The 23,247-nt window shown below is 54.4% G+C and overlaps 2 protein-coding genes across 3 annotated transcripts; both read left to right on the top strand.

The window, feature by feature from the left end:
* Positions 1–9,744: 9,744 nt before the first annotated feature.
* TMEM161A (transmembrane protein 161A) lies at positions 9,745–17,658 on the top strand. Its single transcript, XM_058858922.1, has 12 exons — positions 9,745–9,821; positions 10,511–10,614; positions 11,123–11,203; positions 11,310–11,407; positions 11,491–11,647; positions 11,859–12,010; positions 13,267–13,327; positions 13,450–13,593; positions 14,204–14,317; positions 15,473–15,647; positions 15,718–15,814; positions 16,964–17,658. Exons 1-12 carry the CDS (start codon positions 9,819–9,821, stop codon positions 17,218–17,220), a joined length of 1,443 nt encoding a protein of 480 aa, XP_058714905.1. The 5' UTR covers positions 9,745–9,818; the 3' UTR covers positions 17,221–17,658.
* A 145-nt stretch (positions 17,659–17,803) lies between these two features.
* Positions 17,804–23,150, top strand: LOC131589418 (collagen alpha-1(III) chain-like). Of its 2 annotated transcripts, XM_058858889.1 has the most exons (5): positions 17,804–18,625; positions 18,661–19,108; positions 19,144–19,172; positions 19,236–19,506; positions 19,670–19,698. In XM_058858889.1, the coding sequence occupies exons 1-5, from the start codon at positions 18,038–18,040 to the stop codon at positions 19,681–19,683; spliced, it is 1,350 nt and encodes a 449-aa protein (XP_058714872.1). In that variant the 5' UTR covers positions 17,804–18,037; the 3' UTR covers positions 19,684–19,698. The 2 variants fall into 2 exon arrangements, 1 of the variants encoding a protein (XP_058714872.1); XR_009279731.1 differs by lacking the exon at positions 19,670–19,698 and adding an exon at positions 22,831–23,150 and having other exon boundaries at positions 17,804–19,108; positions 19,236–19,485.
* The last annotated feature ends 97 nt before the right edge of the window (positions 23,151–23,247 follow it).

Here is a 23,247-nt window from a genome sequence, read left to right as displayed (position 1 = left end):
AATCCCAAATTATTTCCTTTGGAGCAGGGAATGCTGAGGAGCTTCCCAGGCACTTCCATGGGTTCAGGACAGATCCCAAATTCCCAATTTTTTGGAAAAAGGATTTGAAAATATTCCCTGCTGGAGATCCAGAATTTTTTGGGATTTTTTTAATTTTAAGGAAAACAAAATTAAACAAATTTAAATTTAATATTTAATTTTAAACAAAACTCAACAAATCAGCGCTGCCTTTTTTCCCCACTTTTCCGTGATTTAAGAGCTTTGGAAAAGTTGGGAAAAGTGGGAAAAATGGGAAAAGTGGGAAAAGTGGGAAAAATGGGAAAACCCTGCCCTCTGTTTGCTTTTAAATCAAGGGGAGTTTTTGGGGAAAAGAAAAAGAAGGAAAAGCAGGAAAATCCCCCTCACCTGTGAGGTTTAAAATTGAGTTTTTTTGGGAAAAAAAGAGGAAAAAAATAACCAGGATGGGGGAAAAAAAACCCGGGATGGGGGAAAAAATCCTCTGGAAGGCCAGAGGAGAGGAAAGCAGCTGGAAATGCCATAAATCGCTCTGGATGGAGCCTTGGGATGCGGGAGAGGGGGACAAGGTGACTCCAGAGGCTCCATAAATATTATTGGGAGCGACGGGGCCGCCCGGGGCCGGCGGGAGGGGACAAAGCTCCCATTGAGCTCCGGCCCAGCTGCCGCGGGGGGTCAAGGTCAGAGGTGGTTCCTGACCGGGATTTTCCCCCGCTTTTTTTAGATTTTATTTTTATTTTTATCTTCATCAAATTCTCCTTTTTTTTTTTTTTCCTTATAGGCCGGAAATTTTTATTTATTTATTTTAAATTTAAATATTTTTTTGTTAATTTTTATTAATTTAATTTAATTTAATTTTACTTTATTTTATTTTATTTTATTTTATTTTATTTTATTTTATTTTATTTTATTTTATTTTATTTTATTTTATTTTATTTTATTTTATTTTATTTTATTTATTTTATTCTATTCTATTCTATTCTATTCTATTCTATTCTATTCTATTCTATTCTATTCTACTTTATTTTATTTATTCATTCATTTATTCATTCCTTTACTCATTTATTCATTCATTTACTCATTTATTTATTCCTTTATTTATTCCTTTATTTATTCCTTTATTTATTCCTTTATTTATTCCTTTTTATATTCCTTTATTTATTCCTTTATTTATTCCTTTATTTATTCCTTTTTTTATTCCTTTATTTATTCCTTTTTTTATTCCTTTATTTATTCCTTTATTTATTCCTTCATTTATTCCATTATTTATTCCTTCATTTATTCCTTTATTCATTTCTTTTTAATTCATTTTCATTTAAACTTTTTTCTTTTTTAATCATGGATTCATTTTTATAATCTCAAATTTTAATAAAGCTCGGCCTGAGCCAAGCTGAGGAGGGGGAAACTGAGGCACAGGGGTTTCCCCTAAAATGCCTTCGAAAAAAAAAACTTTATTTCATTTATTTTCATTTTATTTTATTTGTTTATTTATTTGACATGTTGTCTATTTATTTCTTTATTTAAATTTATTTATCTATTTAAATTCACTTATTTAAATTTATTGATTTATATTGATTTATATCAATTGATTGATTTAAATTGATTTATTTCAATTGATTGATTGATTCCAATTGATTTATTTCAATGGATTTATTTTACAATGTCTTTATTTATCTGTTCATTTATTTATTTCTCCATTTCTAATTTTTTGTTGGGTTTTATTTTAATATTTCTTTTTGAGATTTATTATTATTATTATTATTATTATTATTATTATTATTATTATTATTATTATTATTATTATTATTATTATTATTATTATTATTATTATTATTATTATTATTATTATTATTATTATTATTATTATTATTATTATTATTATTATTATTTTGGGAATATTTGGAGCCTTCCCCCGTGGCTTTACCTGGGGACAGGTGAGCAGCCAGCAGAGCTTTTCCTGGAAAAAACGAAAAAATTTGGGATATCCCTAAAAAAATCCCAATTCCTGCGAGCTCGGAATTCCCAGACTGCTTTAAAAGGCTCCAAATTTATGCAAATGAGCCAAATTCCCACATTTTTCCCAAATTTTTCCCACTTTTCCCAACCACCGGGAGAGGAGGTGCAGGGGATGGGAGCTGGGAATGACCTGGAATACTCAAAAATTGGGAAAACCCGATTTTTCCTTTTCAAAACAAAAAAAACAAAATAAAAAAAAAGGAAATTTTTGGAAAAGAAAATTTTTGGAAAAATCTTTTCCAAACTAAAAACGGAAATCCCAGATTTTCCCTGCTCCACAATTGGGTTTAATTCTCCTTTTTTCCCCCAAATTTGACCCAAAAAATTCCGTTGCTCCTCTTCCCATCCTGGATTTCTTTATCCCGGGAATTTGAATCCCAAATCCTGAGCAGAATGGGGGAAAAAATCCCCAAATTTCTCCTTTCAATGCCATCAAACAGGAGGGAATTTTAATTTATCCTCTGCTCCAGAAGGGCTGGAAAAGCTGGAAAAGCACCTGGATTTGGTAATTCCTGCCATTCCCGAATATTTGGGATTTGGTTGTTCCAAGAGGGATTTTTCCCACTCCTGGATATTTCTGTTTTTTTGGGGGGAAGGATTTGGGGACATCCCACGGCAGAGCTGATCCATGAGGATGGAGAATCCTTCCCAAAATCCCTCTTTTTGTGCCCAAAATGTGAATTTTTGCTGCCAAAAAAATCCAAGTGGAAAACCTGGAGAAGGCAAATTCCCCATCCACGGCTTTTCCAGCGTGGAAATCCCAAATTTCCCTCCTTAACGGGAATTTTTTTGTGGGGGGAACCCTCGGAAAATTCGGGAATTCTGGGCGGGTTTGGATTTCCAACCATGGGAGCAGAAATTTGGGATGAGGCTCCCGACATCCCCAAACCTGGGAAGGAAAGGATGAAGGAGCCTCCTCATCCTCCTCGTTTTCCCGCTGGGAAGGGGCAGAATTAATCCCTATGGAAATTTATTTAAATGAATTCCTGCCTGGACACTCGAGACCCCAATTCCCCCCCTTTTCCTGGGATTATTCCTGGGATTATTCCTGGGATTTTTCCTGGGATTATTCCTGGGATTTTTCCTGGGATTTTTCCTGGGATTTTTCCTGGGATTATTCCTGGGATTTTTCCTGGGATTTTTCCTGGGATTTTTCCTGGGATTATTCCTGGGATTTTTCCTGGGATTATTCCTGGGATTTTTCCTGGGATTATTCCTGGGATTTTTCCTGGGATTTTTCCTGGGATTTTTCCTGGGGTTTTCCCTGGGATTTTTCCTGGGATTATTCCTGGGATTATTCCCTCCTGGAAATGCTGAGTTGTGCCCCAAATCCAGCTTTGAATCCAGGATTTTTCCTGGGATTTTTCCTGGGATTATTCCTGGGATTTTTCCTGGGATTTTTCCTGGGATTTTTCCTGGGATTATTCCTGGGATTTTTCCTGGGATTTTTCCTGGGATTTTTCCTGGGATTATTCCTGGGATTTTTCCTGGGATTTTTCCTGGGATTTTTCCTGGGATTATTCCTGGGATTATTCCTGGTGTTTTCCCTGGGATTATTCCTGAGATTTTTCCTGGGATTACTCCTGGGATTTTTCCTGGGGTTTTTCCTGGGATTATTCCCTCCTGGAAATGCTGAGTTGTGCCCCAAATCCAGCTTTGAATCCAGGATTTTCCCCTGGGAGAGCCGGGACATTCCAGTGGCTCTCATGGAAAATGGGGATTTTTTGGGTTGGTTTTACCCCAAAAAACCCCTCGAGTTCTTGGTTATTCCATGAGGGAAAACTTGAGCAGTTCCAGAAATGAGAAATCCCGGTTTTCCTGCCCAAAATTCCTTGGTTTATTTGTTAAAATCGCCTGGAAACAGATCCAGATATTCCCAATTTAAACAGATCCCTAATTAAATCCCAAATTAAATCCCAAACTCCCAAATTAAACAGATCCAGATATTCCCAAATTAAACAGATCCCAAATTAAATCCCAAAATCCCAAATTAAACAGATCCAGCCATTCCCAAATTAAACAGCTCCAGATATTCCCAATTTAAACAGATCCCTAATTAAATCCCAAATTAAATCCCAAACTCCCAAATTAAATGTATCCAGCCATTCCCAAATTAAACAGATCCAGATATTCCCAAATTAAACAGATCCAGCCATTCCCAAATTAAACAGATCCCTAATTAAATCCCAAATTAAATCCCAAATTCCCAAATTAAACGGATCCAGCTTTTCCCCTGGATTTGAATCCCGAAGATCCTGGGAATCAGGGCAGGGGAGAAGCAGCAGGGAGAGGCATTTTCAGGGATTTATGGAATGCTGCACCCCAAAAACAACACCGGGGGCTGAACGTGCAGGGGAGCCTCCATTAATGATTAATTAATTAATGACCCAAAGCAATTAATTAATGAGGGAATTTGTGCTCAGGCCATGCAGGGATGTGAGGGACAGGCTGGAATAACGTGGGATAATGGGGGAGATGGGAATTGGGAATTGGGAATTGGGAATTGGGAATTGGGAGCAGGGACATTCCTGGGGACAGCAAGTGACACTGGGTGTGTCCATCCCTGTCCCTGTGTCCATCCCTGTGTCCATCCCTGTCCCTGTGTCCATCCCTGTGTCCATGTGTCCATCCCTGTCCCTCTGTCAATCTCTGTCCATCTCTGTCCATCCCTGTCCATCCCTGTCCCTCTGTCCATCCCTGTCCCTGTGTCCATCCCTGTGTCCATCCCTGTCCCTGTGTCCATCCCTGTGTCCATGTGTCCATCCCTGTGTCCATCCCTGTCCCCGTGTCCATCCCTGTCCCTCTGTCCATCCCTGTGTCCATGTGTCCATCCCTGTCCCTCTGTCCATCCCTGTCCATCCCTGTCCATGTGTCCATCCCTGTCCATCCCTGTGTCCATGTGTCCATCCCTGTCCCTCTGTCCATCCCTGTGTCCATGTGTCCATCCCTCTGTCCATCCCTGTCCCTCTGTCCATCCCTGTCCCTGTGTCCATCCCTGTGTCCATCCCTGTCCCTCTGTCCATCCGTGTCCATCCCTGTCCCTCTGTCCATCCCTGTCCCTGTGTCCATCCTTGTCCCTCTGTCCATCCTTGTCCATCTCTGTCCCTGTGTCCATCCCTGTCCCTCTGTCCATCCCTGTCCCTCTGTCCATCCCTGTGTCCATCCCTGTCCCTCTGTCCATCTCTGTGTCCATCCCTGTGTCCATCCCTGTCCCCCTGTCCATCCCTGTCCATCCCTGTCCATCCCTGTCCCTGTGTCCATCCCTGTGTCCATGTGTCCATCCCTGTCCCTCTGTCCATCCCTGTCCCTCTGTCCATCCCTGTCCCTCTGTCCATCCCTGTGTCCATCCCTGTCCCTCTGTCCATCCCTGTCCCCCTGTCCATCCCTGTCCCTCTGTCCATCCCTGTCCATCCCCAGGACTCTGTCCGAGCCCTTTGCTGACCGTCCCCCCCTGGCCAGGACACGGAGTCGCCCTGAGGCCACCAGCAGCGGTGACAATGACACGAGCGGGAGCTGCCACCGCCTGTCCCCATTCCCGGGGGACATTCGCGGGGGGAAGCGGAATTGTCACCTGCCCCGGCTGCACCCTGATCCCAAATTCCCTCTGGAATGTCCCCGAGCGGCTGCGGGGCCAGCGGGAAGGATTTGGGAAGGGATTTGGGATGTTGGGGACACGGTCACCTCCCGGGTGGCCCTTGGGGACCTGTCCTGCTCCTCCCTGGGCTGGCACCGCGCTGACGCCACTTTGTCCCTTCAGGTGACCGGAGAGGACATCGTGGGCTCCAGGGGAGCGAGAGAAGCCGGACAAAATTCGGGATCCCGGAATTCCCAGCCAGGGTGAGGGATTGACCCGTTCTGTCCCAAATCAGCAGCTCACAGGGTCCCACCCGGGCCAGGTGACAGCGAGGTGACATCGCAGGGCGAGGACACGGAGCCACCGAGGCAGCGGCAGGACCGAGAGGAGAAAATTCCAGAGCATTAAAAAGTGTTGGAATCTCCCAGGCCGGTGTTCAAATGGAATTTTGTCCCTTTTTCTTGCAGGATCCCCTGTAAAATTCCGAGTTTTGGGGGTGTTTCCTTCCCAAAAAATGGAGTTTTCCTCTCCGGGCCCCGCAGAGGGGGTGAGGGGGGTGCGACAGCCCGGAGGGGACAATTCCTGTCCCTGAGGGCCGGGGGACACCGGGGAGGGTGGGGACAGGGAGGTGACACCTCGGCCTCCCTCCCTTTTCCTCTCCTCGGTCCCGTCCTGGCAACTGGGACAGGCTGGGGACAACTGGGACAGGTCAGGGACAACTGGGACAGGTTGGGGACAATTGGGACAGGCTGGGGACAACTGGGACAGGCTGGGGACAATTGGGACAGGCTGGGGACAGGTCAGGGACAGGTTGGGGACAGGTCAGGGACAGGCTGGGGACAACTGGGACAGGTCAGGGACAATTGGGACAGGTCAGAGACAATTGGGACAGGCTGGGGACAGGTCAGGGACAGGTTGGGGACAACTGGGACAGGCTGGGGACAATTGGGACAGGTTGGGGACAGGCTGGGGACTACTGGGACAGGTCAGGGACAATTGGGACAGGTCAGGGAAAGGTTTGGGACAGTTTGGGGACAATTGGGACAGGTCAGGGACAATTGGGACAGGCTGGGGACAGGCTGGGGACAATTGGGACAGGCTGGGGACAGGTCAGGGACAGGCTGGGGACAATTGGGACAGTCTGGGGACAGGTCAGGGACAGGTTGGGGACAACTGGGACAGGTCAGGGACAGGCTGGGGACAATTGGGACAGGTCAGGGAAAGGTTTGGGACAGTTTGGGGACAATTGGGACAGGTTTGGGACAGTCTGGGGACAACTGGGACAGGTCAGGGACAGGTGGGATGGGTTGGGGACAGGCTGGGGACAGGTAGGTAAATAAGAAATAAATAAGAAATAAATAAAAAGAAAAAGAAATAAATAAAAAGAAAAAGAAAGAAAGAAAGAAAGAAAGAAAGAAAGAAAGAAAGAAAGAAAGAAAGAAAGAAAGAAAGAAAGAAAGAAAGAAAGAAAGAAAGAAAGAAAGAAAGAAAGAAAGAAAGAAAGAAAGAAAGAAAGAAAGAAAGAAAGAAAGATTAAAATAAATAAAAAAGAAATAAAAATAAATAAAAATGGAATAAAAATTTAAATAAGTAAATAAATAATAAAAAATAAGTTAGAAATAGATACAAAAATTAAAAATAAATAAAAAATAAAGATAAAGAAGAAATAACTAAGAAATAAAAATAAATAAAAATGGAATAAAAATTTAAATAAGTAAATAAATAAATAAATAAAAATAAATAAGTTAGAAATAGATACAAAAATTAAAAATAAATAAAAAAATAAAGATAAAGAAGAAATAAAGAAGAAATAAAGGAGAAATAAAGAAGAAATAAAGAAGAAATAAAGAAGAAATAAATAGGAAAGAAATAAGAAAGAAATAAGAAAGAAATAAGAAAGAAATAAGAAAGAAATAAGAAATAAAGAGGAAATAAATAAAAACAAATAAAAATAAAAAATAAAAATAAATAAAATTAAATAGAAAAATAAATAAAAAATATATAAAAAATAAAAAAATAAAAAAAATTAAAAAATAAAACAAAAATAAAATAAAAAATAAAATAAAAATAAATTAAAAAAGTAAAATAAAAAATAAATTAAAAAATAAATTAAAAAATAAATTAAAAATAAATTAAAAAATAAATTAAAAAATAAATTAAAAAAAAATTTAAAAAATTTTTAAAAAATCAATAAAAGGAGGGAAAAAGTCGGGAGGGGAAGCGTGGCAGTTTGTTATGCTAACCGAGGGGGGCTCCGCTCGGGGGACGTGTCGGAGAGGTCTGAAGAGCAAGGAGTTCACAGGCCCTCTCCTTTTGTCATGCTAAAAGTGCAACACAGAAAATATATACAGGCAGCTGCTCAATGGAGTGTGAAATACGAGTGATTTCTCCGCCGGCCCCGGGTAATGCGATGCAGCCCCGGGACAATGCCCGCCCGCCGCCTTTGTGCGCCACGGGAAACTTTAAGTTTTTGTTTTGGCGAGGCTTTGGGAAAAGGGGGGGAAATAAACGGCCACCGAAAAGGGATGGAAGTGAGAATCCCCCCCCTGATCCCGGGATGAGCTGGGATAGCAGCGCGGAGCCGGCTGCGATGGAAATGATGGAAATGTTCCCTTTTTCCAGGAGTTTTTTTGGTGATTTTTTTGGGGGGTGTTTGGGGACGGCCCGAGCGGGTGAATTTGCGGAGTCCCGCGGCGGGCGCTCCCTTTGCTGATGCTAATCGGGGCAGCGCTGGAAAATCAACCCTCAAAGCGGCTTTTGTGTCCCCGGGGGAGGCCGGCGGGGCTGGGGGTGCTCGGGCATCCATCTTCCACCTTTCCCTCGGGGGATTTTTGTGGCCCGGCCGAGCTGAAAGCGGCGCCGTGGGGGCTCAGACGCTCCTGGGGCTCCGCATTTGTTCCGGAGGGGCCGAGGTGCCGCTTTTTTGGCAAACCGGGGGGATTTTGGGGTGTTTTTGGGGGGTTTTGGGATGGCCCAGGGCATGGAGATGGTGAAGGTGATGGAGCGGGCGGCTTCCCCGGGCTCTGGGTGGTTTTGGGGGAATTCGGGGGATTTTTGGCACCGCATCACGTCGGAGGAGGAGGAGCTGCTCTCTGGGGTGTGGGGAGGTGTTTTGGGGTGTCTCCCCCAAAAACGGGTGCCCCAAACCCTCGGGGGATGCTCCGGGCACGGGCGGAAGCGACATCTAGTGGGAAGCGACATCCCGTGGGAAGCGACATCCCGTGGGAAGCGACATCCCGTCTCCAGGGAGATCCATATCCATGGCAACCCCCCGGGAACGGGAGCCGAGCGCCCGGGAGCGGCTGGAATTACCGAACATCCCGGCGGGGAGCGGGCACCGGAACCGGGATTTGGGCACCGGCACCGGGATTTGGGTGCTGGAGTCGGGATTTGGGTCCCGGCACTGAGATTTGGGTCCTGGCACCGGGATCTGGGTCCCGACACCGGGATTTGGGTCTCGACACCGGGATTTGGGTCCTGGCACTGGGATTTGGGTCCTGGAATCGGGATTTGGGTCCCGACACCGGGATTTGGGTCCCGACACCGGGATTCGGGTCCCGGCACTGAGATTCGGGTCCTGGCACCGGGATTTGGGTCCTGGAGTCGGGGTTTGGGTCCTGGCACTGGGATTTGGGTCCCGACACCGGGATTTGGGTCCCGGCACTGAGATTTGGGTCCCGACACCGGGATTTGGGTCCCGACACCGGGATTTGGGTCCCGGCACTGGGATTTGGGTCCCGGCACCGGGATTTGGGTCCTGGAACCGAGATTCCGTTTGATTCCTCATTATCCTGCTCTGCTTTAATTGGTAATAAATGAAATAAATTTCCTCGAGTGGAGTCTGGTTTGTGCGGGTCAGCTGAGGAGGGGGAGTGCAGGAGCTGCTGTGGTGGGTCCCGGGCGTTGTTCCAGGGTTACCCCACGGCGGGGATGAGGGAAGACACGCGGATATGATTTATTATCGATATTATCGATAACCCGGCAGGGGAACGCGGGGTCGGCGCAGCCGGGACTCGAACCCGGGTCCCGACGCTCCGGGTAGGCCCCGCCAACGGAACCGCGCGCCGCGCAGAGCCCGCCCCCCTCCCACAGCCGCCTTCTCATTGGTCAATAATCTGCCAATTAAAGGAAAAGAGAGCGCGGATTGGTTAAAGGGAGGGGCGTGGCTTTGGGGGCGTGGCTTCCTGCGGGCGCCTTTGCGCTGACCCCCGGCATGGTGGGCACGGGCCGGGGCTGGACCGGGACCGGGACCGGGAGCGGGACCGGAGCGGGAGCGGAGCGGGGATGGACCGAGGGGTTCCGAGCGGGACTGCGAGGGGCCGGCCCCGGAGAGGGCTCTGAGCGGGGCGTGCATGGCCGGGGGCCCGGGGGGTGCGCGTCTGGCCGGGGGTCCCAGCCCGGGGGTCCCGGGGTGACCGTGTCCGGGGGTCCCAGCTCGGGGGTCTCACGGTGACCGTGTCCGGGGGTCCCAGCTCGGGGGTCTCACGGTGACCGTGTCCGGGGGTCCCAGCCCGGGGGTCTCACGGTGACCATGGCCGGGGGTCAGTTCCCGGGGGTCTCACGGTGACCATGGCCGGGGGTCCCAGCCCGGGGGTCTCACACTGACCATGCTCGGGGGTCTCACGGTGACCATGGCCGGGGGTCAGTTCCCGGGGGTCTCACGGTGACCGTGGCCGGGGGTCCCAGCCCGGGGGTCTCACACTGACCATGCTCGGGGGTCTCACGGTGACCGTGTCCGGGGGTCCCTCCGCGGGTTTGTCCCACCCGGGGTGTCCTGTCGAGCGTCACCTCCGGGTGTCCCCCCCCGGGGCATCCCCCCGCAGGGACAGAGCTGGGGACAGCGTCCACGGCGGGGGTGTCCCCGTGTCCCCCCGTGCCCGCTGAGCCCTCGGTGTCCCCTGGCAGGCCGTGATGGGGGTGCAGGTGGTGGTCACCCTGCTGGCCGCCAGCCTGATGCAGAAGATGGCCCCGCACTGCTCCTTCGCCCGCTGGCTGCTCTGCAATGGCAGGTACAGCTCTGGCCCTGTCCCCAGGGGCGTCCTGGGGACACCCTGCACCTGTGACACCCCTGGGGACACCCTGCACCTGTGACACCCCCCTGGGGACACCCTGCACCTGTGACCCCCCCCTGGGGACACCCTGCAGCCCCCTGGGGACACCCTGCACCTGTGACACCCCCTGGGGACACCCTGCACCTGTGACCACCCCTGGGGACACCCTGCACCTGTGACCCCCCCTGGGGACACCCTGCACCCCCCTGGGGACACCCCACACCTGTGACCCCCCCTGGGGACACCCTGCACCTGTGACCCCCCCCTGGGGACACCCTGCACCCCTCTGGGGACACCCTGCACCTGTGACCCCTCATCTGTGACCCTGCTGTCCCCTGGGGACACCCTGCACCCCTCTGGGGACACCCTGCAACCCCCTGGGGACACCCCGCACCTGTGACCCTGCTGTCCTTTGGGGACACCCCACCCCTGTGACCCCCCAGCCGTGTCCCCGCTGTCCCCACAGCCTGTACAGGTACAAGCACCCCTCGGACGAGGAGCTCTGCGCCCTGGCCGGGAAGCAGCGCCCCAAGAGCAGGAGGGACAGGTCAGCCTGGCTCACCCTGACACCTTTGGGGTGGGGGGGACATCCCCAGGGTTCTGGGGGTGCCACCCTGGCACGGGGAGCTGCCAGCTCCCGCTTCTCCCCGCAGGAGAACCAACGGGCCGAGCGAGGACAAACCCCTGTCGGTGCCCCGCGACATCGACCTGCAGCTGGACACCAGCCCCATCACCGCCGTGGACGCTCTGGGTACCTCCCCGTGCCCTCCCCGGGGGTGTCCCCGGCGCGGTGGCGCGTCCCCAGCGCGGTGACGTGTCCCCACGGCCCCCCAGTGCTGCGTTATTTCCTGGAGTACCAGTGGTTCGTGGATTTCGCCGTCTACGCCAGCGCCGTCTACGTCTTCAGCGAGGGATATTTCTGCCTGGTCAGCCCCTCCAGGGAGACCAACCTCGGCGTCCTCTGGTGCCTGCTGAGCGTCGTCTTCTCCGTGTATCCCCAGGGGTTTTTATTTGGGGGGACCTGGCAGAAGAGGGATCCCCCCTCCCGCGGGATTTCCCCTGGGTAAAAGCGGATTTCCCGGGTTGTTCACCCCGCAGAGCAGGTGGGGATGGTTGGTGGTGATGTTTGGGGGGTCTCAGAGGGGTCTGGGGGGTCCCTGTGGTGTCTCTGGTTTGCCTTGACGCCGTCCCCAACCCTGCAGCAAGGTTTTCTTCATGGTGATGCGGCATTATTTCCGCTCGGAGGAGGGCGGGGAGCGCTCCGTGTGCCTCACCTTCGCCTTCTTCTTCCTCCTGCTGGCCATGGTGGCCCTGGTGGTCCGCGAGGAGTACCTGGAGTTCGGCCTCGAGGCCGGTGGGTGACGGGGACGGGGCGCTGGGGGTGGTGGTGGGGGTCACGCCACTCCTGGGGGTCACTCCTCACTCACAGGGGTCACTCCTCAGTGGTCACTTACATTTGGGGGGGGTCACTCCTCACTCACAGGGGTCACTCCTCACTCACAGGGGTCACTCCTCACTCAGTGGTCACTCCTCACTCGTGGGGGTCACTCCTCACTCACAGGGGTCACTCCTCACTCACAGGGGTCACTCCTCACTCAGTGGTCACTCCTCACTCGTGGGGGTCACTCCTCACTCCTGGGGGTCACTCCTCACTCACAGAGGTCACTCCTCACTCGTGGGGGTCACTCCTCACTCGTGGGGGTCACTCATCAGTCACAGGGGTCACTTGTCACTCACAGGGGTCACTCCTCACTCGTGGGGGTCACTCCTCAGGGGTCACTCCTCAGGGGTCACTCCTCACTTGTGGGGGTCACTCCTCATTCCCAGTGGTCACTCCCTGTTCACAGCGGTCACTCCACACTCTGGGGTCACTCCACATCCCCAGGGGGTCACTCCCCACTCATGGACGGTCACACCACTCACAGGGGTCACTCCCCATTCCCAGTGGTCACTCCCCCATGGTCACTCCCCATGGTCACTCCTCATGGTCACTCCCTCACTGGTCACTCCCCCATGGTCACTCCCCCATGGTCACTCCTCATGGTCACTCCCCATGGTCACTCCCCATGGTCACTCCTCATGGTCACTCCCCATGGTCACTCCCCATGGTCACTCCCCATGGTCACTCCCCCATGGTCACTCCCCATGGTCACTCCCCATGGTCACTCCCTCACTGGTCACTCCTCATGGTCACTCCCCATGGTCACTCCCCATGGTCACTCCTCATGGTCACTCCCCCATGGTCACTCTCCCATGGTCACTCCCCCATGGTCACTCCCTCACTGGTCACTCCTCATGGTCACTCCCCATGGTCACTCCTCATGGTCACTCCCCATGGTCACTCCCTCATGGTCACTCTCCCATGGTCACTCCCTCACTGGTCACTCCTCATGGTCACTCTCCCATGGTCACTCCTCATGGTCACTCCCTCACTGGTCACTCCTCATGGTCACTCTCCCATGGTCACTCCCCTATGGTCACTCATGGTCACTCCTCATGGTCACTCTCCCATGGTCACTCCCCATGGTCACTCCCTCACTGGTCACTCCCCCATGGTCACTCCTCACTGGTCACTCCCTCACTGGTCACTCCCCATGGTCACTCCCTCAGGACTGGCCGGAGTCACCACAAACCTGGAGCCCATCCTGAAGCCCCGGGGCTGGGAGTGGACGTGAGTTGGGGACAGGGGGGGGGGACAGGGCCCCGTTTTGGGGTGGATTTTGGGAAGTTTGGGGCAGGGAGTGGCCGGACGTGGGGACAGCCACCCCGCCAGTGTCCCCTGTGTGTCCCCAGGCTGCCCCTGGCCAAGCTGGGCTTCAAGCTGGGGCTGGTGGCCCTGTGCTCCTTCCTGGGAGCCTGCCTGACCTTCCCGGGGCTGCGCCTGGCACAGACACACCTGGATGCCCTCAGGATGGCGGCTGACAAACCCCTGACACAGTTGGGTGACACCTGGGGACACCTGGGGACAGTGGGGAACACCTGGGGACACCTGGAGACAATGGGGAACACCTGGGGACACCTGGGGACACCTGGGGACAGTGGGGGCACCTGGGGACAGTGGGGGACACCTGGGGAACATCTGGGGACACCTGGGGACAATGGGGAACACCTGGGGACACCTGGGGACACACCTGGGGACACCTGGGGAACATCTGGGGACACCTGGGGACACCTGGGGACAGTGGGGGACACCTGGGGAACATCTGGGGAACACCTGGGGACACCTGGGGACAATGGGGAATACCTGGGGACACCTGGGGACAATGGGGAATACCTGGGGAACACCTGGGGACAGTGGGGAACATCTGGGGACGCTTGGGGACACCTGGGGACATCTGGGGTCAGTGGGGAACATCTGGGGACCATGAGGAACACCTGGGGAGTGAGGGAGGGCTTGGTGCCAGGACCCCTTGGCTCTGGGGGAGGTTTGGGGTGGGAGGGGAGGGGCAGGGGGGCTGTGGGGTCTCTCTGGGCTCTGTGGGGTCCCTGTGGGGTCTCTGGGGTCTCTGGGGTCCCTGTGGGCTCGGTGGCAGTGCCAGTCCCGCAGGCTCCTGCTGCACGTGGGGTTCGTGGCGCCGGTTCTGGTGGTGCTGATGTGGGTCAGGCCCCTCTCCCGGGATTTCCTGCTCCAGGCCCCGCTGGGCAAGCAGGCGGTGCAGATGTGAGTGGGGACACCTGGGGGGGACCCTGTGACCCCTGTGACCCCCTGTGACACCCCTGTGACCCCCTGTGACCCCTGTGACACCCAGTGACACCCAGAAACCCCCTGTGACCCCTGTGTGACCCCCTGTGACACCCAGTGACACCCAGAAACCCCTGTGACCCCCTGTGTGTCCCCCAATGACCCCTGTGACCCCTGTGACACCTGTGACACCCAGAAACCCCCTGTGACCCCTGTGTGACCCCCTGTGTACCCCCCTGTGACACCCAGTGACACCCAGAAACCCCCTGTGACCCCCTGTGTGACCCCTGTGACCCCCTGTGTGTCCCCCACTGACCCCTGTGACCCCTGTGACACCCAGAAACCCCCTGTGACCCCTGTGTGACCCCCTGTGACCCCTGTGACACCCAGAAACCCCCCCAATGACCCCAACGTGCCCTGTGACCCTCCATGACACTCTGTGACCCCAATGTCCCCCCCATCCCCTGTGTTCCCTCTGTGTCCCCTCTGTGTCCCCCATCCCCTGTGTCCCCTCTTTGTCCCTCTATGTCCCCTCTGTGTCCCCTCACCCCTGTACCCCCGTGGGGCAGGGTGGGGGGTCCGTGTCCCCCATCCCCGTGTCCCCCCCGTGTCCCCTCTGTGTCCCCTGTCCCTGTGTCCCCTCTGTGTCCCCTCTGTGTCCCCTGTCCCCCCTGGGTCACGGTGGGGGGGTCCGTGTCCCCCATCCCCTGTCTCCCCTCTGTGTCCCCTCTGTGTCCCCCCCGTGTCCCCTCTGTGTCCCTTGTCCCCCATGGGTCAGGGTGGGGGTTCCGTGTCCCCCATCCCTGTGTCCCCTCTGTGTCCCCTCTGTGTCCCCTCTGTGCCCCCATCCCCGTGTCCCCCCCGTGTCCCCTCTGTGCCCCTTGTCCCCCATGGGTCAGGGTGGGGGTTCCGTGTCCCCCATCCCCGTGTCCCCTCTGTGTCCCCCATCCCCGTGTCCCCCCCATGTCCCCTCTGTGTCCCCTCTGTGTCCCCTGTCCCCCCTGGGTCAGGGTGGGGGTCCGTGTCCCCCATCCCCGTGTCCCCCCCGTGTCCCCTCGGTGTCCCCTGTCCCCCCTGGGTCAGGGCGGGGGTTCCGTGTCCCCCATCCCGGTGCCAGCCCGTGCCGTGTCCCAGCCTGTCACCCTCGTCCTACGACACTGCGCGGCTCTGGGCCGTGGTGGCGCTGGCCCTGCTGCGCCTGCTGGGGACCCGCCACCACCTGCAGGCTTACCTGGCGCTGGCCCCGCGCTGGGTGCGGCACATGAGGAGGGAAGCCGGGCGCATCCCGGCCCTGGAGATCCAGCAGAAGGTGGGGAAGCGGGGCTGGGTCGGGGCTGGGCGGTGTTGGGGTTCCCGCTGAAGGGATTTTTGGGGTTTAGATCAGCGGGATTTATTGCTACGTGTCCGTGGTGAGCCTGCAGTACCTGGGGCCCGTCATCCTCAGCCTGCACTGCGCCCTGCTGCTCAAGACGCTGGGTGAGGAGGGGGCGCCGGGGTTTTGGGGGGGTTTGGGGTGGGCAGGGGGAGACTGGAGGTTGTTGGGAAGTCAGGGAATTGTTCCCACCTCTCCCGGCCTCCCGGCTCGGGGCGTCCTGAGGTTCTGTCCCGTGGTTCTGTCCCGTGGTTCTGTCCTGAGGTTCTGTCCCGTGGTTCTGTTCTGGTTCGCAGCGGGGACAAACTTGGGGCTGGGGCACAAGGGCCCCCAGATCTGTCTCCTGTCCCACAGGGACCCTGTCCCCTCTGTCCCACAGAGACCCCCAGAGCTGTCCCCTGTCCCACAGAGACCCCCAGAGCTGTCCCCTGTGTCCCAGAGATCCCCAGAGCTGTCCCCTCTGTCCCACAGAGACCCCCAGAGCTGTCCCCTGTCCCACAGAGACCCCCAGAGCTGTCCCCTGCCCCACAAGGACCCCCAGACCTGTCCCCTGTGTCCCACAGAGACCCCCAGAGCTGTCCCCTGCCCCACAAGGACCCCCAGACCTGTCCCCTGTCCCACAGAGACCCCCAGATCTGTCCCCTGCCCCACAAGGACCCCCAGACCTGTCCCCTGTGTCCCACAGAGACCCCCAGAGCTGTCCCCTGCCCCACAGAGACCCCCAGAGCTGTCCCCTGCCCCACAAGGACCCCCAGACCTGTCCCCTGCCCCACAGAGACCCCCAGAGCTGTCCCCTGTGTCCCACAGAGACCCCCAGAGCTGTCCTCTGTCCCACAGAGACCCCCAGAGCTGTCCCCTGCCCCACAAGGACCCCCAGAGCTGTCCCCCCTGTCCCAAAGAGACCCCCAGAGCTGTCCCCTGTCCCACAGAGACCCCCAGAGCTGTCCCCCCTGTCCCAAAGAGACCCCCAGAGCTGTCCCCTGTCCCACAGAGACCCCCAGAGCTGTCCCCTGTGTCCCACAGACCCCCAGAGCTGTCCCCTGTGTCCCACAGAGACCCCCAGAGCTGTCCCCTGTCCCACAGAGACCCCCAGAGCTGTCCCACAGAGACCCCCAGAGCTGTCCCCTGTGTCCCACAGAGACCCCCAGAGCTGTCCCACAGAGACCCCCAGAGCTGTCCCCTGTGTCCCAGAGACCCCCAGAGCTGTCCCCTGTCCCACAGAGACCCCCAGAGCTGTCCCCTGTGTCCCACAGGCCAGCACTCCTGGGGGCTGTACCCCGAGCCCCCCGCCGTGTCCCCAGCAGTGCCGCTGGTCCCCCCACGGGCCGAGGGCGAGGCTGGCGAGGACGTGCAGGTGGTGGTGCAGGAGATCTCGGGGGTCCTGGGCTGCATCTTCACCCCCCTCTTCTTCCGAGGACTCTTCTCCTTCCTCACCTGGTGGGTGGCCGCCTGCCAGGTGGTCACCAGCCTCTTCGGCCTCTACTTCCACCAGTACCTGGCCGCGTCCTGACTGGGGGGACTGGTCAGAGCCCGGCCGGCGCTGGCTGTCCCGCTCTGGGGACACGCCTGGGGACATCGGTGTCCTGCTCTGGGGACACACCTGGGGACATCGGTGTCCTGCTCTGGGGACACGCCTGGGGACATCGGTGTCCTGCTCTGGGGACACGCCTGGGGACATCGGTGTCCTGCTTTGGGGACACACCTGGGGACATCGGTGCCACCAGGACGGGGTTTGTGGCTGTGTCACCACTGTGCCTGCCCCTCCTGGGGACGCTGCCTTTTCCTGGAGGACACGCTGGGGACACCCCGGAGCGGCCAGCGTGGATTTTGGGGTGTTCTCTGGGCTGAGGGGGGTTTTTATGGGGTCTGTGACCCCCTCAGGCCCAGCAGCCTCGGGGGTGGCTGCTCCACAATAAACAAGTGACACCACTTTGTCACCCAAAAGCCACTCTCGGTGTCCCCAAACGCTTTGAGCATCACCCCGGGGCTGGGGACAGCGGAGGGGACACGGGGACAGGGCCAGGGTCGCTGTGAGCCGGCGGTGGGAGCTGCTGGAGCTGCGTGAAACGGGATTAGCAGGACTGGGCTGGCCGGAGAAAGGGACGGGGGCTGTGATCCCGTTTGATGGCCTTGTCATGGTTTAAATTCCCTCCTGGGTTCTGGGGGGAGGCTGCAGCGCTGGGCCCGCGGTTAAAAGGGCTAATCCAGCCTCTTCCTCCTCCTCCTCCTCCTCCTCCTCCTCCTCCTCCTGCTGCTCCCCGGGAATCCTCACCGGGGATATTTGAGGAAATGAAAGGGAAAAAGGAAATAAAAAAATAGAGTGGGAAATGCCCGTTTGGCAAGCGGGGAATCCAAACCCCAACCCAGCGGGAAAATTCCCGTTTTCCAGGTGGGGAATCCAAACCGGAATCCAGCGGGAAAATTCCCATTTTCTGGGCGGGGAATCCAAACCCGAATCCAGCAGGAAAATTCCCATTTTCCAGGCGGGGAATCCAAACCCGAATCCAGCGGGAAAATTCCCGTTTTCCAGGTGGGGAATCCAAACCCGAATCCAGCGGGAAAATTCCCATTTTCCGGGTGGGGAATCCAAACCCGAATCCAGCGGGAAAATTCCCATTTTCCAGGCAGGGAATCCAAACCCGAATCCAGCGGGAAAATTCCCATTTTCCGGGCAGGGAATCCAAACCCATTTGGGAATTCGGCTGCTGCCCCGAGAGAAGGGACAGCGCCGGGAGGGAGCGAATCCTGCAGGATTTGGGGTGCGGGGAGGGGACACCGGTGGAAGCCCGGGCCACCCCAGGGTGAACCAGTGGCTCTGTCCTGGTGGCACTGCCGTGTCCCCTGTCCCCAAGGGCCCGGTGGCTCTGTCCCGGTGGCACTGCCGTGTCCCCTGTCCCCAAGGGCCCGGTGGCTCTGTCCCGGTGGCACTGGAGTGTCCCCTGTCCCCAAGAGCCCGGTGGCTCTGTCCCGGTGGCAGTGCCGTGTCCCCTGTCCCCAAGGGCCCGGTGGCTCTGGCCCGGTGGCTCTGTCCCGGTGGCACTGCCGTGTCCCCTGTCCCCAAGGGCCCGGTGGCTCTGTCCCGGTGGCACTGCCGTGTCCCCTGTCCCCAAGAGCCCGGTGGCTCTGTCCCGGTGGCACTGCCGTGTCCCCTGTCCCCAAGGGCCCGGTGGCTCTGGCCCGGTGGCACTGCCGTGTCCCCTGTCCCCAAGGGCCCGGTGGCTCTGGCCCGGTGGCTCTGTCCTGGTGGCACTGCCGTGTCCCCTGTCCCCAAGGGCCCGGTGGCTCTGTCCCGGTGGCTCTGTCCCGGTGGCACTGCCGTGTCCCCTGTCCCCAAGGGCTCGGTGGCACTGTCCTGGTGGCACTGCCGTGTCCCCTGTCCCCAAGGGCCCGGTGGCTCTGTCCCGGTGGCACTGCCGTGTCCCCTGTCCCCAAGGGCCCGGTGGCACTGGCCCGGTGGCTCTGTCCTGGTGGCACTGCCGTGTCCCCTGTCCCCAAGGGCCCGGTGGCTCTGTCCTGGTGGCACTGCCGTGTCCCCTGTCCCCAAGGCCCGTTGCTAAGGCCGGGTTGTGGCGGAGCCAGACACGCAGACGGAGCCTCCCCCGGGAGCTGCCCAGACGGGTGACCCTGCCCGGCGGCGACAGTGACAGTGACAGATCGAGCCGCGACAGCGACAGTGACAGATCGAGCCGCGACAGTGACAGTGACAGATCGAGCCGCGACAGTGACAGTGACAGATCGAGCCGCTCCCGGCCCTCGGCAGCCGCTGGGCTTTGGGGTCTGACTGCCTGGGTTTGGGGTTTGTTTTCCTGGGTTTGGGGTTTGATTTCCTGGGTTTTGGGGTTTGATTTCCTGGGTTTGGGGTTTGTCTTCCTGGGTTTGGGGTTGTTTTCCTGGGTTTTGGGGTTTGTTTTCCTGAGTTTTGGGGTTTGTCTGCCTGGGTTTGGGGTTTGTCTTCCTAGGTTTGACTTCCTGAGTTTTGGGGTTTGTCTTCCTGGGTTTTGGAGTTTGTTTTCCTGAGTTTTGGGATTTGTCTTCCTGGGTTTTGGGGTTTGATTTCCTGAGTTTTGGGGTTTGTTTTCCTGAGTTTTGGGGTTTGTCTTCCTGGGTTTTGGGGTTTGTTTTCCTGGGTTTGTCTTCCTGGGTTTTGGGGTTTGTTTTCCTGAGTTTTGGGGTTTGTTTTCCTGAGTTTTGGGGTTTGTCTTCCTGGGTTTTGGGGTTTGATTTCCTGGGTTTGGGGTTTGATTTCCTGGGTTTGACTTCCTGGGTTTTGGGGTTTGTTTTCTTGGGTTTGGGGTTTGTTTTCCTGAGTTTTGGGGTTTGTTTTCCCGAGTTTTGGGGTTTGTTTTCCCGAGTTTTGGGGTTTGTTTTCTTGGGTTTGGGGTTTGTTTTCCCGAGTTTTGGGGTTTGTTTTCCTGGGTTTTGGGGTTTGTTTTCCTGGGTTTTGGGGTTTGTTTTCCTGGGTTTGGGGTCTGTTTTCTTGGGCGATTCCCAAACCCAGGGGAGGGAAGATTTTGGGGCAGCTCTACCCCAAAATCGCAGCCAGGTTTCATCCCAGGCTGAGCCTCTGGGTCAGGGAGGCGACTCTGGGAGCTGTCCCTGCTGTCACCCCGGGCCTGGAATGTGGCTGGAAGAGGCTTGGGAAAAAAAGCCCCCAAAAAAACCCCAAAAAGTCCCCAAAAAAGTCCTCAAAAAGCCCCAAAAAAGCACCCCAAAAAGCCCCAAAGAAGTCCCCAAAAAGCCCAAAAAAAGCCTCCAAAAAAGTCCCCAAAAAGATACAAAAAGCCCCCCAAAAGCCCCCCAAAAAGCCCCCAAAAAGCTCCCAAAAGCGCCAAAAAAGCCCCCCCTCAAAAGCCCCCAAAAAGTCCCAAAAAAGCCCCCAAAAAAGCCCAAAAAAAGCCCCAAAAAGGTCCCCCAAAAAGTCCCCAAAAAGAACCCAAAAAAAACCCCAAAAAAGCCCAAAAAAAGCCCCCAAAAAGTCCTCGAAAGTCCCCAAAAAAGCACCCAAAAAAGCCCAAAAAAAGTCCCCAAAAAAGCCCCCCAAAAAGTCCCCAAAAAGCCCCCAAAAAAACCCACCAAAAGCCCCCCAAAAGCCCCACCAAAAGCCCCCAAAAAAACCCACCAAAAGCCCCCCAAAAGCCCCCCAAAAAAGTCCCCAAAAAGCCCCCAAAAAGTCCCCAAAAAAGCCCCCCAAAAAACCCCCAAAAGCCCCCAAAAAAGCCCCAAAAAGTCCCCAAAAAGCCCCCAAAAAGTCCCCAAAAAAGCCCCAAAAAAGCCCCCCAAAAAACCCCCAAAAGCCCCCAAAAAAGCCCCAAAAAGTCCCCAAAAAGCCCCAAAAAAGCCCCAAAAAGCCCCAAAAAAGCCCCCAAAAAAGCCCAAAAAAGTCCCCAAAGGCCCCCAAAAAAACCCAAAAAAAAGCCCCCAAAAAAGCCCCCAAAAGCCCCCCAAAAAGCCCCAAAAGCCCCCAAAAAAGCCCCCAAAAGCCCCCAGGAATCGGGAGCAGCGGGGAAGGCAGCAGGCTGTGGCTGAGGCGACAGTGCCACCTGCTGCCACCAGTTTGGGGACAGGGACAGGGATTCCTGGGATCCTCTGGGATTCTCCCGAAGTCCTGGCAAAGACCTGAACCCGCAGGACACGTTTGGGTGGTCGAAAGCGTCCAAAAAAAAAATATCTCAAAAAAAGTCTTCAGATCTCCCCTCAAAAAACACTTAAAAATCCTCACAAGCCCCCCTAAAAAAACTCCAAAAACCTCTCGTAACGCCCCAAAATACCCTTTAATAAAACCCTCAAAAGCGCCCCAAAAAACTCGTCATAATACCAAGAAAACCCTTCATAACCCCCACAAAAAATCTCTGAAGAAATCCCTCACAAACCTAAAAAAAACCCCTCAAAAATCTCACAAACCCCCCCAAAATCTCCTCACAAAACCCCCTCAGAACCACCCAAAAACCCCCTCAAAAACAATCCCACAAACCCTAAACAAACCCCTCAAAAATCTCACAAACCCCTAATAAACCACAAAAAGCCCCTCAGAACCTCTAAAAAACACTTGAACCCCCCCAAAATCTCCTCACAAACACTGAAAAATCCCTCATAACCCCCCCAAAAATCTCCTCACAAAACCCCCCAAAAATCTCCTCACAACCCCCTTCAAAAACCCCTCATAAACCCCCAAAAAACCCCTCAGAACCCCTAAAAAAACCACTTAACCCCCCCAAAATCTCCTCACAATCCCCCAAAAATCTCTTCACAAACACTGAAAAATCCCTCATAACCCCCCAAAAATCTCCCCACAAAACCCCCAAAAATCTCCTCACAAATGCTGAAAAATCCCTCATAACCCCCCAAAAATCTCCTCACAAAAACCCCCAAAAATCTCCTCACAAAACCCCAAGAATCTCCTCACAATCCCCCAAAAATCTCCTCACAAAACCCCCTCACAACCACCCTAAAACCCCCTCAAAAACCAAGCCCACAAACCCCGAACAAACCCCTCAGAAATCTCACAAACCCTCAAAAACTCCTCATAAACCCCTCAGAACCCCTAAAAACCCAGTCAAACCCCCCAAAAAATCCCCTCACAAAACTCCCCAAAAATCTCCTCACAAAACTCCCCAAAAATCTCCTCACAAAACCCCAAAAATCTCCTCACAAAACCCCCCCAAAAATCTCCTCACAAAACCTCAAAAATCTCCTCACAAAACTCCCCAAAAATCTCCTCACAAAACCCCAAAAATCCCCTCACAAAACCCCCCAAAAAATCCCCTCACAAAACCCCCCAAAAATCCCCACAAAACCCCCCAAAAAATCTCCTCACAAAACCCCAAAAATCCCCTCACAAAACCCCCCAAAAATCTCCTCACAAAACCCCAAAAATCTCCTCACAAAACCCCAAAAATCTCCTCACAAAACCCCAAAAATCTCCTCACAAAACCCCCCAAAAATCTCCTCACAAAACCCCAAAAATCCCCTCACAAAACCCCCCAAAAATCTCCTCACAAAACCCCAAAAATCTCCTCACAAAACCCCAAAAATCTCCTCACAAAACCCCCCAAAAATCTCCTCACAATCCCCCAAAAATCTCCTCACAATCCCACAGAGATCTCCTCACAAATCCCCTCAGAAATGCTCCGGAACGTTCCAGGCCTCGGGACAGGAGAGAAGCCGCGGAGAGCCCGGAAGTCGACGGCGTTTTTTATTAAATATACATCCTCTCTTGGCACAAATCTTAAAATATATATAAACATTATATAACAAAGTGTCTTCACTGCAATAAAATAGAACTCCAGATCCAAGAAAAGCCGTCCAAACCGACAGGGGAAAAGGCAATTAACAGTGTTTGTGCTAATTAGGAGATGCATAGAACGCACAGGCAGTGAGAGGGGCTGGGATGGCTCGTGGTGGTTTTGGGGGGAAAAAGGGAAAAAAGGGGAAAAAGGGGGGGGAATGGAAAAAAAGGGGGGTAAAGGAGGGAAAAGGGGGAGAAAAAGGGGGAAAAAGGGGGAAAAAGGGGGGAAAAGGGGAAAAAGGGGAAAAAGGG

Source organism: Poecile atricapillus, chromosome 28 (assembly GCF_030490865.1).
Source record: "Poecile atricapillus isolate bPoeAtr1 chromosome 28, bPoeAtr1.hap1, whole genome shotgun sequence".
Taxonomy (NCBI): domain Eukaryota; kingdom Metazoa; phylum Chordata; class Aves; order Passeriformes; family Paridae; genus Poecile; species Poecile atricapillus.
Note: the sequence above shows the minus strand (reverse complement) of the source record. Positions and strands in the feature narration are given on the sequence as shown.

Bases quoted from the DNA above. Each gene is read 5' to 3' on its own strand.
- TMEM161A (XM_058858922.1), top strand. The intron at 11,648-11,858 runs GTATCCCCAGGG...CCAACCCTGCAG, and splicing joins CTGAGCGTCGTCTTCTCCGT to CAAGGTTTTCTTCATGGTGA. The intron at 13,594-14,203 runs GTTGGGTGACAC...CCAGTCCCGCAG, and splicing joins GCTGACAAACCCCTGACACA to GCTCCTGCTGCACGTGGGGT.
- LOC131589418 (XM_058858889.1), top strand. From the start codon at position 18,038: ATGCCCGTTTGGCAAGCGGGGAATCCAAACCCCAACCCAGCGGGAAAA. The intron at 19,109-19,143 runs GTCCCGGTGGCA...CCTGTCCCCAAG, and splicing joins CCCAAGGGCCCGGTGGCTCT to GGCCCGGTGGCACTGGCCCG. The intron at 19,173-19,235 runs TCCTGGTGGCAC...CTGGTGGCACTG, and splicing joins GCACTGGCCCGGTGGCTCTG to CCGTGTCCCCTGTCCCCAAG.